Raw genomic sequence first — 17,807 nt, forward strand, 5'->3', positions numbered from 1 at the left:
AATGGCCTGTATTTGTATAGCGCTTTACTTAGTCCCTAAGGAGCCCAAAGCACTTTACACTACATTCAGTCATCCACACATTCACACACTGGTGATGGCAAGCTACATTGTTGCCACAGCTGCCCTGGGGCGCATTGCTGAATCAAAACAACAGAAATATTTCTCATAATGAAATTTGCTTATTTGGACTATTACTTTAATCCTTTTGCACTGTCCAACCATCCATGCTGCTCATCTGTTCCTCAGGTATGAGAATGGGTCTACCTGCTTTCATGAGGATGACAGGGATGGCCTTGTAAAAGTGTGCCGGCTCGTTATCAACGCTCGCTATGAAGAATATGCCACTGAGGGTTATGTGGTCCTAAACACCAGGCAGCCAGTCATCTATCAGAGTGCCTCCTGCAGGCCTGGTCTCGGACAGCATCTGTGCAGCCAGGTAGGATGGCTGGGACACACGAGCTTTAAAAAAGGCGTGTGTAAATACTTTATAGGAATACACCTAAAGTCACGGTAATGGCAGATCCAATCCTACACTACCAACTAATTTTAGAAGTAGAGCACTATTCCTTTAGTTTTGGGGTGATTAATCATACATTTTTTGTCAATGTATGTAACAATGTGTTTACCTAGCATGATTGCTTCGAGGGGAAAGGCACCAGAGATGACACTGCTTTTATCCTTTGATTCCACTTTTTTTTTTTAATCAAACCTGAAATAATAATATTGTAACCTATACACTTCAGACTTTTTCCTTCATTTTTCCTTTGTTTTTTTTTGTTTTTTTTGGGGGGGGGGGGGGGGGGGGTGGAAGGACAGTATTACCATTATATAGGATCTCTTGTACTTCATCCAGTTGAATACACAATAGATAGTGATTTTCATGCCAGTGTTTGTATCATTAGCTTGGCCTGCCTCTCTCCAGTTTGTGCACAGTGCCATGCAACACCCTCTTTGGATCCCAACACCAAATGGTAGGAGAACACAGATTAGAAAAACACATACACCTATCTGTCAGGTAGTTTAGATAAAAACTATTTTGGCTTGGATCCTTTTTGTCATCGTCAGGATGTTGCCCTGTTGGAAAAACTCATCAAAGAGGACATAAATGCAGGGAAGCTTCCTTTGTTGCTGATTGCCAATGCAGGTAAATGACAGTCACAGTTTATACATTGCACTTTATATATGTCTGTGCTTAAAGAGTTAAAGATGATACATTTGATGGTAAAACAGCAATTCAGAATGCAGAGAATACTCTGCATTTTGAATATGAACTTCAGTGACTTAATTATATGTTTTTGGTATATTTCCATTCATCCAACCATCCATTCTCTTCCACTTATCCATTATTTTAATTTTTCAGGTACCCCTGGAGCAGGGCACACAGACAAGTTAGGTCGACTGAAGGAACTGTGTGATCAGTACAACATGTGGCTTCATGTAGAGGGGTGGGTAGCTCCTGTCAACCTCTAAAATAGATGGATTGCAAAAACAAAACAATTTCAAATGGATGTTTAGACTGATTTTATATTCATGCAAAGTACATTTTCGATGACCCAGCTTCTGTGATATTATGGTGGCTCGAAAATGATACTTGGTTGCTGCCAAGCAGCTGAAAAAAAGAAGCCAATTTGTTTGGATCAATCCGAACACTATCTGTCAGGTTATGTGGGTTATTGTTGAGGCAGCAGTCTAAGCAGATATGCTCAGACCTGACTCTGGGCATAGACTACCATGACCTGGATGACTGTGAACCTTCACGGACATGTGTGAAACATTTGACATCAGTGAGCCGTCCCAGTCATGCGTTCAAATCACCCCAACTGCTCCTTGCTCTCCACACTCTAAGCCCCTTCTCAATGGACGAGCTCTTTATCACTAGCCCTTTCTCCAAGGAAGAGCTCAACTACATTTCTGAGAAAACTAATTTCCACTTCTTGTATTTGCAATATCATCATTTCAGTCAATACCCAGAGCTCAAGGACATATCAAAGGGAAGAGAGTCGCTCAATCAGTGAATTGTCATCTTTACTTTCACATTCAGCTCACTCTTCACCATAGTCAATCAGTACAATTCTGCTATCTGTCTCTCACTCAACTCCCTCCTTACTCTTGAATAAAGCCCCAGAAACCTAGACAGGGTACTCCATCCTTTTCCAGCTGAGAACCATGGCCTAAGACTTGGAGGTTCTCCAGTCTTTGCCTAGTGAGGCTAACATAACCACGTCATCTGCAAAAAATAGACAGGTAAGTAGAGCAACACTTCCCCCTGATGGTTTGCCAGAATTGCTTTGAGGCAGACTGAAAGCCTATATTCGTGGCCTAACCAAACCAAACCACCCCTGCCTGCTGCCTCTCACCAAAGACAACTTCAAAAGAACAAAATTGAGCTCTTCTTCAGGAGACCGGTTCCAGAAATCTAGCTGTGTATTGACGTGATCCCAATTATGTCTAACTCTCTTGTCTTCATCCATTTTCTTACCTGTACAATTATAGCAAAAGCTTGGTTTGCACTGCTCTTTGCCACTAATTCTTGAAGAAAAAGTGGAGTTGTTTTTTTTTTAAATTTACATCGCTGCTGTAATGTTAGCTGATTATGTGTTTTCTTTTTCAGGGTTAATCTGGCAACCCTAGCACTGGGTCAGGTCACCTCTTCTATCATGGTAAACTTATATTAAAATCTATCCAATATGGGGTTATACTACAACTGTAAAAAAAGAAAGCACACTCCATTGAAATTCAAAGGTTTTACATATCAGGACTTAATAAAAAAATTTTTTTTACCGGATTCCCGTTCTTGTGTCCTATGGTAAATGCCAGTTAGGATCCATGTTGCCAGGCAGTGAGCACAGGGCAAACTAGAGGATATTGGGCACTTTACTGTTACCAGTACTACCTTCTATGACAATCTTTTGGCAATTGGAGGTGTTGGACTACCTGTGGGACCTCCATAGGATCCAGATACCATCTCATGCTGCCAGTAGTGACACTGACCCCAGTCAAATGTAAAACAGTCAGCTTTGGCGGTTGTCTCATTGTCGCCCCTCTAGTGCACTTGTGTTCATTAACACTAGAGCAGTTGAAACTGATGACCAACCCCTTTTACTACTTACCAGATATATCCCAAAAGTTTGAATGTCTTGATTCTTCACTGATTAAAAGTGTTCCTTTAATTTGTTTTGAAGATACAAGTGAAAGTTTAGAAACTCAACAGAAATAAGAGCACTTGATTCTCTCCTTCCCACAGCCTCCAATGTATGCGCCATTCTTGTAAGTGTTAATGTAAGTTCTGTGTATCGGTATTGGTCTTTCATGTCTCTGCAGGCAGCCACCAGAAGTGACAGTATGACACTGACACCAGGTCCGTGGCTAGGACTGCCGGCTGTGACTGCTGTCACCCTCTACAGACATGAAGACCCTGCACTGGTGGGCTGACATCATTTTCAGAGAAACTGAAAGAGTGCATATTGTGATCACTTTTGTGACATCTTTTGGTGATCCAGTGGGGTCTTGGGAATTATGTTTGTGCAACTCCCTCATTGCTCTGCGTCTCTGTACTGTGTCTCCCAGTCTCTGGCAGCAGGTTTAACTTCCAGCCACCCTGTGGAGAAGCTACGGGCACTGCCTCTCTGGCTGTCCCTACAGTACCTTGGTCACAATGGAATTGTTCAGAAGATAAAACACGCTACTACTCTGGTGAGGATTACTAATATAGGAAATATGTCTAGGATATGTACATAGCTACATTTCCTATATAAAGTGTCAACGCGTCATCTTAAAGACTGCCTTATTGGTTTGTCAAAGCAGAAAACACAGTTACAACCAATGCCCTTTATTTTGCATAGCCATTGTACAGTTTCAGGACCATGGAGGAGCCTGTGATTCAGTATTGAGTCTTCTGTCAGTACAGAATGTTATATGTCACAAGATCGGTTCATTGGTTCAATAGACTAACATTAGTTTATGTTAGCTAACTAGTAAAAGAACCAATAATTCGTTTTCATTCCTCCCCATATCAACAACCTCCATGTGTAGAACACAAAGAAGCCATCATTTTGTGTGCATGATTACACACATGATTGCTTTGCAATGGCTTTGCAATGATGGCTTTGCAATCACAGTGATTTACTGTCTGCTCTTGAAACAACTGCTCGCTTGAATCAACTGTCTGTTTACAGGAAGAGGGTCCTAAGGCGATTGGTTAAAAGTTTACATTTATTTCAGGAATGAATGCATGACATGTTTGCACATTTGACTTCTTTTTGTCTCCCTCCTAGAGCCAGCTGTTCCTTCAGAAAGTACAATCTCTAACCTGTATCAAAACATTGGTAGGTGAATTTTTCATGTTCTGAAATTAATCATGATGTGTACCATACTAAAATGTGCAGACTTAGCTCAAAATGAAGGATGGCTTCTACGAGTAATGTTAATGAATATGAAGGAATTCGTTTTTAGCAACTGATTACAAAATATCCAGATGCACCTCAGTAAAAAACCCAACGCAACAAGCAAACAAAAAAAAAAAAAAACGCCACAATTTTGCAGTGTGCAATGATGAAACTGAATATCATTTGCTGAAGTAATAGTTTGTTAAAGTATTTAAATTAGTGTGTGACAAAAATTGTCCAAGATGAGCCGTAAATATCAACAGGATTACAAAATACCTTTTAAGATGAAAGATGTGAAGATGGGTGTGTATTATGGTGTAGAGATGGCACGATACCACTTTTTTATGTCCGACACAATACCGATATCATAAATTTAGATATCTGCCGATACCGATATGAATCCGATAAAGTGTATTTTTTAATCAATAAAACTGTTTTTTTTAATATCTTGCTGCATTTTGTATAAGTTCATACTCAAGTTTAATAAAAAAAACACTAAAGCTATTTAGTTATACCTGTATGCAAATAATACACTGCACCCAAAATATTTCATAGTTCAGCAATACTGATCAATCTAATAAACTTAAACCTGCACCATCCTCCCTATTCTGGTATTTTAAAGAGTACTTAGCAGAAAAATTTAGCAGCCTAACTAATAGGGCTGCCAACTCCCAGCAAAAGAAAAAAACATAGGGAGCCACACCCCACCCTCCACCTCATGATGCTTAATCAACGTAATCAACTTTATTTTGATGCAGTGTGAAAGAAATTGCACAGAAATCAATTATTTTCAAGAGTAATTAAATAGATTCAACATCTCTCTTCAACAGAATTGCAGACTGCACAGATGGTACCTTCTCAAAGGAAAAAGTACTATAGCTTACTAGGATATATTAGACTTTATAGTTACTATATACAGTAATGGACTTCTATATTCTTTTACATCAGATAAAAAACTTTGGGTGTAAGATTCAGATAATTATTTATTAAAAGCCAGACATTTTAAATGAGAATAAGAAAGAAAAGTATGTCTTTGTGCCCCCCTTTCCCTGTTAATGGCCTAACTGCCCCCCTGGCTAAACTTTGCTAGACCCGCCCCTGCACAGTTACCAGCCGTCAGCTACGTAGAAAAGGATCCTGGTGTGGAAAGTAATATTAAATAAAATCTAACAGCAGTTTATCAAGCTTAAACATGCTGCTGTTGTTTAGCCGCTGGTTTCCTCTTTCTGGTGCAAAGTGGGCCAAAAACAAACAAGAGAGAAAAGCCGATCAGCTGATCATTGATCAGTTTCATGATTGCAGTAGCAACAGGAGAGGGAGGGAGAGAGAAGAGGCAGTCGCTCCATATATCAGTTGTTAAGCTTAACGTGGGAATGCTTTACTAACATTCAGAGATGAACTTACACACTTTCTTTACTTCTCACTGGGATAACTTTCTCGGAGATGAAATGCCGGTTTGGTAGCGAGGCTCCAAATGCTCAACCAGATCGCCGACAGGTCTCGCAGACCACAGCCGCTGAGTTACGCCGTGTCGCAAGCTTTGTGAGGTGCTTTCCTGATATTTAATGGATCGGATTACATTTTTTTATTTCTCTCCGATATCCGATCCAGTAATTTAGGTCAGTATCAGACCGATACGTAATATCGGATCGGTCCATCCCTATTATGGTGTATTAGGGCCAGGTTTTTATGTATAATAATTATTTGTAAAATGTGTGATTTAAACAAAATATATATATCTTGGGATCTGCTGAAATCCTGAATGCTGAAATGCTGAAAATTGGAAGCAACCTTTGAATCTTATTAGCTCAGAACTGAATAAAATATATATATTTTTAAATGTGACATAAATTGCCAGTAACATTTGAATAAGACAAAAGTAAGGGATAAATTAAATATTAGGATGCACAGTAGGATTGTACACGACTAGTTGACTAGATATCTGATCGTTGCTATGGTCACACATACTAGTTGTTTAATCTCATTGTTAATTTTAACTGATGGTCAGTTTGGGTAAATAGCTGTGTCATAAATGTTATGCAGCTCTCTGCATTGTTGTTGAAAAGTCTGATCTTTTTGTTAACACTATTGTTGTTAGTTTTTTTAAAGACAACACAATGAGAATGTGGATAGAAGCCGATATGAGCTTTTTTAAAGGTGGATGGGCTCTCCCTTGGCAATAGTGTGAGGAGTTGAGTGATTCAGGAGGGGCCCCAAGTAGAGCTGCTACTCCACCACATCAAAAAAGCCAGCTGAGGCAGTCACATCCTAGGTAAGGTGTTCAGGCTGGCCATGTCCCACCGAGGGGATAGATACAGGACATGCTGGAGAGAAATTATGTCTCTCGGTTGGCCTGGGAACACCACATAAGGTGGAGAAGGTTGCTAGAGAGACGGAAGTCTTGTCGTGACACTTTCCATTCGCAAGTTATTAGTTGTTTGGATATGAATTTGTCATATTTCAACTTTTTTGTAACATATTAAACACTGATTTGTTTTAATGTTCTTCTTCTTTGTTTGTTTGGAATATAATGTGGAATATTCATAATGCACAATGCGAGGTGCCACACAGGTAAGTGGCATGAGTCATTATTGAAGGATGTGATTAGTGACCCCCAACATGAAGATGGTTTTGTGTATTCCACGGGCTAGTTGTCAGGCGGCTTTTGCCTCCTGGTAGGGTCTTCCTTGGCAAATTGGTCCTGGGTGAGGGGCCAGACAAAGAGCATTACAGAAGACCCGTATGAGTGTAAGATCAAGGGAACCGTTCACCCTTCCCAGGATGGAGTTACTGGACCCCCAACCTGAAGCCAAGCCCGTGCAGGGGAGCTGAGGGAGAGCGCCTGGGGGCCAGGCCTCAACCCATGGGGCCTGGCCGGGTGCAGCCTGAAGAAGGGACATGGGTCCACACTCCTGTATGCTTACCACCTGCAGGATGCTCTTTCCCCACCTCTCTGGTGGGGAAAGAGCCTGAGCTAGTGTGTGAGGTTGAGAGATAATGACTAGATATAGTTGGACTCACCTCAACACAGGATTTAGGCTCTGGAACCAGTCTCCTGAAGAGGGCTGGACTATGTCCCAGTCTGGAGTTGCCCTTTGTGAGAGGCAGTGGGCTCGGGTGGGTATCTTGGTATCCCCTCACCTTGCTGCCTGTATATTGGAGGTTTTTCCAGTGGACGAGGGGGGTTAGCTCATTTATGCACCAAATGACAGTTCACAGTACCCGGCCTTGAAAACCCTTGGTGGGGTGCTTGAGAGTGCTTCACCTGGGGACTCAGTGAGACCTGAGGAAGGGGCGTGACTAAGAGGAATGGCCTGCCTAATCTGAACCTGAGTGATGTTCTGTTACTGGACTCTTGTGCAAACCACACTTTGTCCATAACAAATACCGTGTTAGAACCTAAAGGTGTCCATGAGTACATGTGGCACCAGGACCCTCTTGGACACTTGGGTGTCCAAGAGAGGGGCTGAGCTGAGCTGTCAACTGATCAGCATTCTCCCCCACCACCTAATCCAACTCAACATCAGTGGTGGGGGAGGATGCTGGACAGACCTGGCACACCTAAACATATAGTGAGGGTGGTCTGGGAATGCCGAGCAGAGGCCCTGGTCCCGAGATCTTCAATTTGCACCTTAGGCAGAGCTTCTAAAGGGAGAGGTGGCATTCCAAGGGAGACTAGGGACATTGAGTTCAAATGAATCATGTGCAGCACCTCTGTTGCTGAGGCTGCTGCACTGGGCTGCAGCCACAAACCACCTGTCATGGTGGTAACCGGATGGTGGACACCGGACCACACTGTGTATAGTGCAGAAGTTCACATAGCTCCCATGACAGGGTGGAGTGCTCCTGACTTCAAATAAGTATATTGTTAGACAGTAAACGGAATACTTTTTACGGACCTTCTTAATCCCAGTGATATATAATAGAGGAAGTAGAGGAGGAGGATGAGGAAGGTGACTCATCCATCACTGAGGCAGCTCCTTGGTGGCAGAACACCTATCACATTAAAAAATTCTACTTCACCAGCAAACAAAAATCCAGATGAATTCATGGTGTCTCACTTTTTACTTGTATAACCACAACAGAGGCAGTGCAGACTGTCAAATAAAGGCAAATACAGCAAGACAGCTCCTTACACAACACACCAGCTTTATCCCTGATCAGATTTGCACACTGTTAGCCCTCTGCCTTACTGCCACATATTTTAAGTACGAGGATTTCTATAGACAAAAGCATGAATGTGCCATGGGCTCCCCAGTATGACCCACTATATCGAACCTTTACATTAGAGGAAGCTCTTGGCTCTTTCAAAGTGATAACATCTAGCGACTGATACAGATAGTTGGATGATATTTGGGTCAAAACCTGTGCTGTTCACATCAACTCAGTGGAAATAAAAAGTTCATCTTGAAAGATACAAAAGATAATCGTTTTCTGTTTCTGGCCTGTGCTGTTGGATTTGAGGAGGATGGAAGGCTCAACACAAGTACTCGACAAAACTCCCTAAAAAAAAAAAAGCTAAGGGAAATAGTTATATACTGTGCAATGCAGCAAGGAGTGCACAGACCTCAACACTGGAGAAACAACAGCAGCCAGATAGCAAAACATAGAAGAGCTACCTTGACAGGACAAGGCTCAGCTCTACACCTAGACTCAAAGGATAAAGGTCACTCACTTGAGGACACCACTGTTCATGTTTTGTAAGACAGATGGTTTGAACGAGAAGTTCACATAGTTCGCATGACAGGGTGTTCTCACCTGAAACTTTTGGTGGCAATAAACCACACCTTTTTTCACACTTTGGCTCATGTGATGACACACTTGATTAATAGTGGGTCCATGACTTCATTCTAGTCTTTTTCGTAAATTGTGGTTATTTGTGGCAACTTGATCAAATGGTCAATAAGATTTAAAACACGTGGAACAGAGGCTGATTACTTTCATAAGGCTGGAAAGAAAATGACTCTGAGAGAGTGATGTTGACAGAATTGAGTTTGACAGCGTGGGAAAGTAAAAGCAATATGAAGCATAAAATCACAGTCTATACAGATGCAGTGAACATTTAGTGTTCTGCTAATGAGCTCTATGGGCATATATGTGTGTGAGAGAGAGAGAGAGAGAGAGAGAGAGAGAGAGAGAGAGAGAGAGAGAGAGACTTCCTTTTTGTATGTTTGTATAACTGTAGTTATAGTCAGTGTGGGTTACTTTGGTTCCAGGGTGTGGTGTCGCCGATTCCACCCATCTCCAGGGCTTCTCTGCAGGATGTTCTGGGTTCTCTCATGCTGTCTATTGTACGTGGGGCCAAGCCTCTGCCCATCTTCCTCTCTACTCTTTCCCCAGTCCCCTCTGTCCTCCCTTTTCTTGTTTTGATTTTCTTCTTACTATTAATCACCATTTCCCTTCACCTACATCAGCTCAACAGTCTTCATTGGCTAATGGATGGACCACTTCTTCTTAATTGTTTATGTTATTCATAACTCAGGCATGTTCTTTGAGGTACTTCAGAGAATGCCTCTCTACACTCGAGTTGTTGCATTTGAAAAAAATAATTGAGTCATGCACCCGTGCCTTTACTTGGCACTTAAATACATGTCGATGTAAGAGTATTGATGTTACTAGAACTAAAACTTTTTTCAGTCCACTAAGCTTGCAGAAATAAGTAGTAAATAAGGTATTTCTTCAGCTGTTAAACATGATGCATAATCCTCAGTTATGGGGTTGTTGTCAGGAGTTTACATATAAATTTGGGCTTTTAATTATTTCTTTGAACTGTTCTTTTTTCATGATGGGAGATTATGCAGCATACAACTTTAATAACTTGGGTTTTAATTGGATATTTCCTCTAATCAAACGTGCACATAAGGGCTCAGATATATGCATACACATAAATATGTCATTTTAATGGCTTGGTTTTCTGGCAAAGACACAGCTTTTAAGTATAATGGACAAATCTGAGGTCAGGGCATTAGAAAGGCCAGAAGCTTAATATTAGCCTGCTTTGGTTATTCCAAAAACAGTTTTGATATGAGTTTGGGATCACTATCCTGTTGGAACACCCTAGTGTGTAAGTTTCAATTGTCTAGCTGTTGATTGGAGTCAAGTTGAAGATTTTCAAGGTAGGCCCCCTTTCTTCATTATTCAGCTGACTTTGTGCAATGTATCAGTACCACTAGCAGCAGAATAGCCCCAGACCGTCATACTGCTTGAGAGTTGGTTTAATGTTTTTAGTTTTGAAAGCCTTACCTTTGTCCTTCTAAACCTTGGGGTTGCTGTAGAGCAAGTAAGGTGTGTGAATATTAGGTAAAAGGCACTTAGGTGTAGAAAAAAGTTCCTTTATGAATAGGTCTGAATGAGGCATGTTGTATAAAGGACTGAGATGAATTCTACTACTTACTAACATTCTCAGAGCTTTCCTTGAGGCATCCTTGGTTTTGCAATATGATAGCTATTATTGTTTAAAAGAAGATACAAGCTGAGAACAAAACCCTATCTACTTACTGCCCCTAGTTTGGAGGTGTGAAAAACTTGGATAATATAAAAATGAATGGCCAGTTCTGCCAGATTGAAGGGGTTCACCCATGCCTTGAAATTTCACTTGGATAAAAGAACAATGTGTCTTTAACAACCCAAGCATATTTGAACTAATTATGACCCTTACATCAAAAGCAGAAACAGTAACCTTCATTTCAGTTCAGTTCCCAGGCATGATGCTTGCCTTAACCTATCAACTGAATGTCACTGTCTTTGTGTTTTAGCAAAAGATGACTTGTACCACGTGCTGATTCGCTGAGATCAACTGTCTGTTTAATTGAACTCTGGCTAGTCCACTAAGCTTGTCTCTAACATTAAACACGCATGTAGTGTTATATTCTCAGAACTGCTTTGTCCAGCTGTGCAGTTCAGACTTTTAAAAAACGGTTTTACAGTGATATTGGAGCAATGCTGCTCGGAGTTCTATAATGATCATTTGATGGCAACCATGGACCACTGGTTCTACTTGACCTGCAGGGAACTGATTAAGTTCTCATTAGAACTAGTTGCCCTGAAGCAGTGGTTCCCAACCCCCAGGCCACAGACCGGTACCGGTCCATGAGTTGTTTGATACCGGGCCGCAAGAATTGAGCCTTGGGTGTTCATTAACTCGGTTTCCCTGGGTCTTTTCCCGTGTTGTCGTTGTGTGTCTTATTTTGAAAGAAATATTTGTGCGTTACCATAGCAACCAGAGAGCATTAAGGGGCAGAGAGGAGGATGTTACTCTCAATGTTGTTGGTGCATTTTTAGGAGGACGCTGCTAATAAAGTTACACAATTACACAGTGAATTGACGTTTATTATTATATTTACAAAATACCACAGTTTTCGTCTTGGTCCTATCATTTTATTTTGTTGTACTTATCCATGGCACCGTAAAGGCTGGTCCGTGAAAATATTGTCTGACATTAAATCGGTCCGTGGTGCAAAAAAGGTTGGGGACCACTGATCTAAAGGGAGCCAATGCATTTATATGCAAAATATCTCCTCAGGATGTTTTGCATATAAACTGCTTTTTTGGACCAAGCCGTCAGCAAACACTAAAAGCTGAGTGTTTCAGTCCATCTTATATTTTTTTTATTCATTTGTTTAGTATACATCCATTCATGATGGCATCATGTTTCCAGTTAAAACTAGCTGGCATCAAGTTAAACCAACATTTAACCAGTTCTTTATTGGTCAAAGTGTTCGTTTAGTGGCCAGTTTATTTGACCAGCTAAATCCTCTAAGCTGGAGCTTTGATTTGGCTGCTTCATACTGTGAGACAAGGACTCACTTTACCACCACCATACAGATATTACTTGATAAGTAATACAGAACCTCTATGTCCATCCATTACCACAGACATAATACATTCAGAAACCATGGACACCAAGCGTTGATGCTTAAATATGTGTTTACACTGCACCCTTTCATTTTATGTTAACTGTTTCTCCATGTTAAAAAGTTACGATGTGAGTAAGGATGCCTGACCTGTATCTTTGTTTGTCCTACAGGTTGAGGATGAATCAGACTCTCCTGTGGTGCTATTCAAATTTAACCAAGAAGAAAGTACTGGTAAGACTTTCATGCTCTCAAAATGCAAAAATAAATCAGAAGTTCTATTAAAGACTAAGGATAAGATAAGACAGTATTTAAGACAGATGAATAATTATGAAACTTGAGCACAGCAAGGCAAATATTGCCAGCTAATGACTTGAGCAGCCAGTGTTTGAAAGCTACAGTCTATCAATCAACAGGTCATCTATGGAGGATGTGAATGTGCGATGTGGTATGGAAATTGTGATTTTAAAAAAATTTGAGTTCACCTCCCATTAGCAATGATATTAAGGTGTTGAAAAGTTTGAGGATGATGAATGGACTGTCATTTCTTGGGAATGGGACATTTCGTCATCATTTCTTCTACTTGCTGGTGTAGACCTGCTGCATCAATCTTCCTCTGTCCTCCAAAATGTTGCCCTCTGTTTTAATAAACTACAACGCTATGTAACTCTTGAATCAGAATCAGAATACTTTATTGATCCCTGGGGGAAATTTTTTTTTTGTTACAGTGCTCCATTATAAACCAACATAAACCAACATTAACAAGACAGACAATACGCTAACTAAGAATAGTACAATATATACATATATATACATAAGTCACTCATTAATAAATAGCTGGAAAAGAAACGTGTAGTTGTAGCAACTGAACTGAATTGAACTTGCGATACTGTAAAATGTCTTGACCCACCTCTTCTTATTTCTTTATATTTTGATAGCCAATTAGGAAGTAGTTGGAGCAATTTATTATAACAGTTCAAAATATAGAAAAACATTGAAATACACTAAATAAGGCAAAACAGAACTCTCTATAACTCTCTTGCTATTTTATAATGTCTTTAATTAATCTTCAGGAATAGTTGCCTGACTTTTTGAAGTCTGGTATTCAAAGGTGTTTTTTGCCTTTATTCTGTGTGAATTAGATATAACAAGGTGCTGATGGGCAAAGGAAAACTGTGAAAGCCTGCTCAACACCACTTAAAAAAATAGAACAAAGTTTCCCTCCTTCAAAGCATACAGTCTTTACATGCATTGTTGCTCTTGCGAAGAATCAACTATCAAAATGAAAATGACTGAGATGTGACATCCAAACAATAAGATCACCATACACAGATATCGATCTCGCTTCCTTCTGTATTGTGTGTTTAGCATCCAGTGAGAGTTTCTGTGCTGGAGAAAAAGAGGTCCTTGATGCCTTCAACAGATGGGTGAGTGTTCTTCTTTTTTTAACATGTACTGTAGCTTGCACATTTGCGTCTATGCTAGTCAAAGCTGCTCCAATCTACTATCCCATGTAAGTGTCTAAAACATCAGTTAAAACAGAAAATGTGAACGGTGACATGGAAGTGTTGTGTCCATCATGCACTCACTGAGCACTTTGCTATTACTGGGTTGGACCCCTGTTTCCTTAAATCTTCGTGAATGAAATTGAACAAGATGCTGAAAAACATTCCTCAGAGTTCTTGACATCACACAGTTGTTGCAGCCTTTTCTGATGGACATCTATGATGACACATCCCAGATGTGTTCTATTTATGGAGGTCATCTCAGTACAGTGGACTCATTGATATATTTGAAACCAATTTCAGATGATTTGAGCTTTGACACAACCCATTAGACACTGTGGTCATCAACAGATGGACAAATGGTAAAGAGCAAATGGACTGGTTCTTACATAGGACTTTTCTACTCTACCCGAGCACTGAAGCGCTCAAATTTGGCAATACCCATATTGACTACAACTGTGCATTTAAACAATGCTCAGTTGTCTTACCTACAAGTCACATTTTAACCACATATTCATATAATGCTACACACTTTGAGCACTGTATCTACTTCACATCCACAGTCAATTTACAATTTCCAGTTAACATTCCAGAACAAAAGTGAAAGGCAGAGGTGGCAACAGTAAGGACATTCTGTACTTAAGTAGAAGTACAAATACCGCTGTTAAAAACTACTCCAGTAAAAGCTGAATTAGTGATTGAACTTCTTTACTTAAGTAAAAGTAAAAAAGTACTGGGTGTGAAATATACTCAAAGTCAGAAAGTAGCTCTTTGGGGGAGGTTTCTATTCGTGCAAAGCTAACTGAACCTTGTCCTATATTAACTTCAAAAATATATTATTTTCTGTTGCTACACTGTAGAGGGTCACTTTGCCTTTACAGAGTCAGGGGTTAAAGTGGATTCAGGAACTGGGGGAACCCTAAAACTGGTTGTAATGGCTCAGTGTGGGGAAAAGAATCATCACTAACAATCATTTCTATTGTGAGCTCCAGTAGATTAGTCTGTGCTCTTTGCGGATGTTCACGACTTAATTCAACAACATATCAGCAGATGTTTCATGAGTTGTCCTGGCAGATCCATTACACTGACACTACACTGTTTATGATGGCTTTTTTCTAGATAGTATGAAGTTGGTATCAAGGTGGAATTCAGTCAGTGGATCTAAGGATCATCAGCTAAAATTCATATTAATCTGCTACATTTGATGTAAACTAACTCTGACCATGAATCCACAGTCACTGTGCACCAGTCACACACTGGGTTTCTTTGCGGGGGGGGGGGTTTGCATCACAGTACAACAAACTAAACTGTTTATCCTGCACTAAACTATTATTAAGCAAGTATTTTCATGCAACCTTAAATAGCACAGTTAGTATAGCTTACTTTGTTTTGCAGGATGTTTCACAATATGAAAATGTCACATGTGCAAACCCAGTATCTGATTTTAAAACATGAGGACTTGCATGTTGTAATGTTTGCATGCCTCAAGCATTAATGATGACACCTTCAGTATTTCTCAGTTCCATTCTTTAATTCTCAGGCTTGCAGCGGCAATACAGTCTGCAGCGCTAACTTGTTCCTATAACATTTTTTCGTTCTTTCTTCTACTAATTTCCTTCCGCCTTACATTCGACCTTTTCAAAATAAAATATCTGTAAACATCACACATGTAAGCTTTAAAAGTGTTGTTTATCAAATCCCACTGAGCAGGCCTTACCTTTAAATCTAAGCTCTCTCCTGTCCCGTCTTTCTTATCTGAGAGAAGTTGACTCTTTCTTTTTCTCTCCCTGTGAAATATAGCAGCTGGACCTTTAGCTAGCAACACAGACAAACTGCACACAAACAGTTTGTGCGTTTGCTGATGTTTGTTGAGCTGTAGAGAAATTGCATTTGAAATGATCTGACACTTAAAGAAAAGTCATTACCTTTATGCTCATTCCTCTTCAGTAGGACTCGCTAGATGCCAAAGTACCACAACCTCAATGTATGGACACCCGAGGTCGTTCCGGTGTGTGGCAACAAAAACTAACTCCCCTAAAATGTGTCAAACCAAAAGTAGCGAGTCTGTTTTACGGAGTAGAAAGTACTGATATTTGTTTAAAAATGTAGGGAGCAAAAGTAAAATGTGGTCAGAAAAAAACTACTCATGTAAGTACAGATACCTGAAAATTTTACTTAAGTACAGTAACAAAGTATTTGTACTTTGTTAATTCCCACCTCTGGTGGACGGAAGCCAAAGGAACCTGTGGAGGCACAGAGGAAACGCACGACTCCACACAGAAAGGTCACTGAAAGATTTGAGGACACGGCACAACTGTGCCTCATATTAGTAATCAAAGCATGCCAAAAAATGCCTGACACACTATTATAATGTATTTATACCATCAGTGATGCCAAGGATCAAGTTACTCACGATCATTTGTGATTTTTACAGTTAAAACTGATCAGACCAGGCAACAGTCGCCTGAAGGTGCCTTATATTGCAATGTAAAGACCTTACAATAGTACAGAGAAAACCCCAAAAGTGAGAAGAGCCCCTATTGGCAAACACTTGTTGACACTAGGAATGAAAAAAATGGATTTTAACAGTATGAAATCCCAAGCAGAGCCAGGCTCAGGGAGGGACAGCCATCTGCTGCGACACAGGAAGTCCCCAGCAGCCTAAGTCTGTTGGAGCATAAATAAGTGAGGATACATGGCCACCTGATCCAGCACTAACTATAAGCTTTATCAAGAACAAACAGTTTAAGCCTAATCTTAAAAGTAAACATGGTCTCCTAAATCCAAACTGGGAGCTGGTTCCACAGAAGAGGGTCCTGAAAAAACCCAATCTACTTTTATATACCCCAAGAACCACCTTCACTTTCAGCCAGCAGCCAAAATGGGTGAAATCTGTTCTCTGTTTCTAGTCCCTGACAGTACAGCAGCATTTTGAAGGCTTTTCAGGGGTTTGGCTTAGGACAGTCCAGTAATAATGAATTACAGTAGTCCAGCCTAGAAGTAATAAATGTATGAACTAGTTTTTCAGCATCACTCTGAGACAGGATGTTTCTAAATTTAGAGCTGCAGCCATTTTTTGTTTTATATGCAATATTGTCTAGCAACATTTTTTTAAAAGAAAAAGATTTTTTAATTTCTACATTTGATATTTTGTCTTTGTACCAGTTTACATTGTTTAAATTGTGAGCTTGTCTAAACTGAACCTTTTCCTATAGGTCCCTTGTCCTTCTTGTTTCTTCAGCAAACTGAATTATATATATGTATTTTGTTTCTATTTTTTTTTCTGTTGGGGTAGCTGGGTGAAGAGCTGGCTGAACTTGTTCCCACCAGTGGAATAGATGTGGTGGAGCTTGAAGACGAGGCCACCTGCGTACGCTTCAGTCCCCTCCTGACAGCTGCAGGTAACATGAACTTGTGTTCACGTTACAACATTCTGCTCTTACTTATATACAATATACACTTCAATAAGGAAAGGGGGGAGGGGGAAGAACAATTAGAGAGCACATCAGATCTCAGTGGGGGGAAAATGCAGGCTGGGTACCAAGGATGCCACATCATTTGACGAAAAGGACATAGTAATAGTTGGTGTTCAGGCTGCTGTTGCTATCCAGTAGAAGTCTGTGCCTCCCCAGATCATCACCGACCCACCACCAAACCGGTCATGATGAATGATGTCACATGCAGCATAACATGTGACACACAATACATATTTATGCAATGCTTTTATCTATGCCTAAACACTTTTTATCGGGTAGGGCTCGATTCACTGACTGTTCGATCAGCAGATAACTACCACCTGAGTAGTTAGGAGACATGCAACTCTCACTTCTCATTCCCTTCTAGTTCTGGGGACCCGGGAAGAGGATGTTGAGTCCATTGTGGAGAAAATGACAGAGCTGGTATTTGTAATGAGCTCCACAATGTCCCTCAGAGAAGACTTCAGAGAGGAAACACACAAACGTTCACCCTCACTCAGATACATAAACGAGTTCGCCTGGCCTGGACTGGGAGTTGTCCGGTAAGGGTGCATGCAGCTTACATGAAGTTCTTTACTAAATATGTTA

The 17,807-nt window shown here is 40.4% G+C and overlaps 1 protein-coding gene across 2 annotated transcripts in view; it reads left to right on the plus strand.

Moving 5' to 3' along the window:
* pdxdc1 (pyridoxal-dependent decarboxylase domain containing 1) overlaps positions 1-17,807 on the plus strand; it is a 34,061-nt gene that overhangs the window by 6,087 nt on the left and 10,167 nt on the right. For both annotated transcript variants that reach the window (XM_004562875.4, XM_004562876.2), the window contains exons 6-17: positions 247-436; positions 903-971; positions 1,066-1,144; positions 1,361-1,445; positions 2,612-2,660; positions 3,322-3,423; positions 3,568-3,693; positions 4,275-4,325; positions 12,412-12,472; positions 13,607-13,665; positions 17,039-17,144; positions 17,587-17,761. In XM_004562875.4, the coding sequence (XP_004562932.1) occupies positions 247-436; positions 903-971; positions 1,066-1,144; positions 1,361-1,445; positions 2,612-2,660; positions 3,322-3,423; positions 3,568-3,693; positions 4,275-4,325; positions 12,412-12,472; positions 13,607-13,665; positions 17,039-17,144; positions 17,587-17,761 (1,152 nt within the window). The remainder of the gene's footprint in view (positions 1-246; positions 437-902; positions 972-1,065; positions 1,145-1,360; positions 1,446-2,611; positions 2,661-3,321; positions 3,424-3,567; positions 3,694-4,274; positions 4,326-12,411; positions 12,473-13,606; positions 13,666-17,038; positions 17,145-17,586; positions 17,762-17,807) is intronic.

This window comes from Maylandia zebra, linkage group LG4, assembly GCF_041146795.1.
Source record: "Maylandia zebra isolate NMK-2024a linkage group LG4, Mzebra_GT3a, whole genome shotgun sequence".
Lineage (NCBI taxonomy): Eukaryota > Metazoa > Chordata > Actinopteri > Cichliformes > Cichlidae > Maylandia > Maylandia zebra.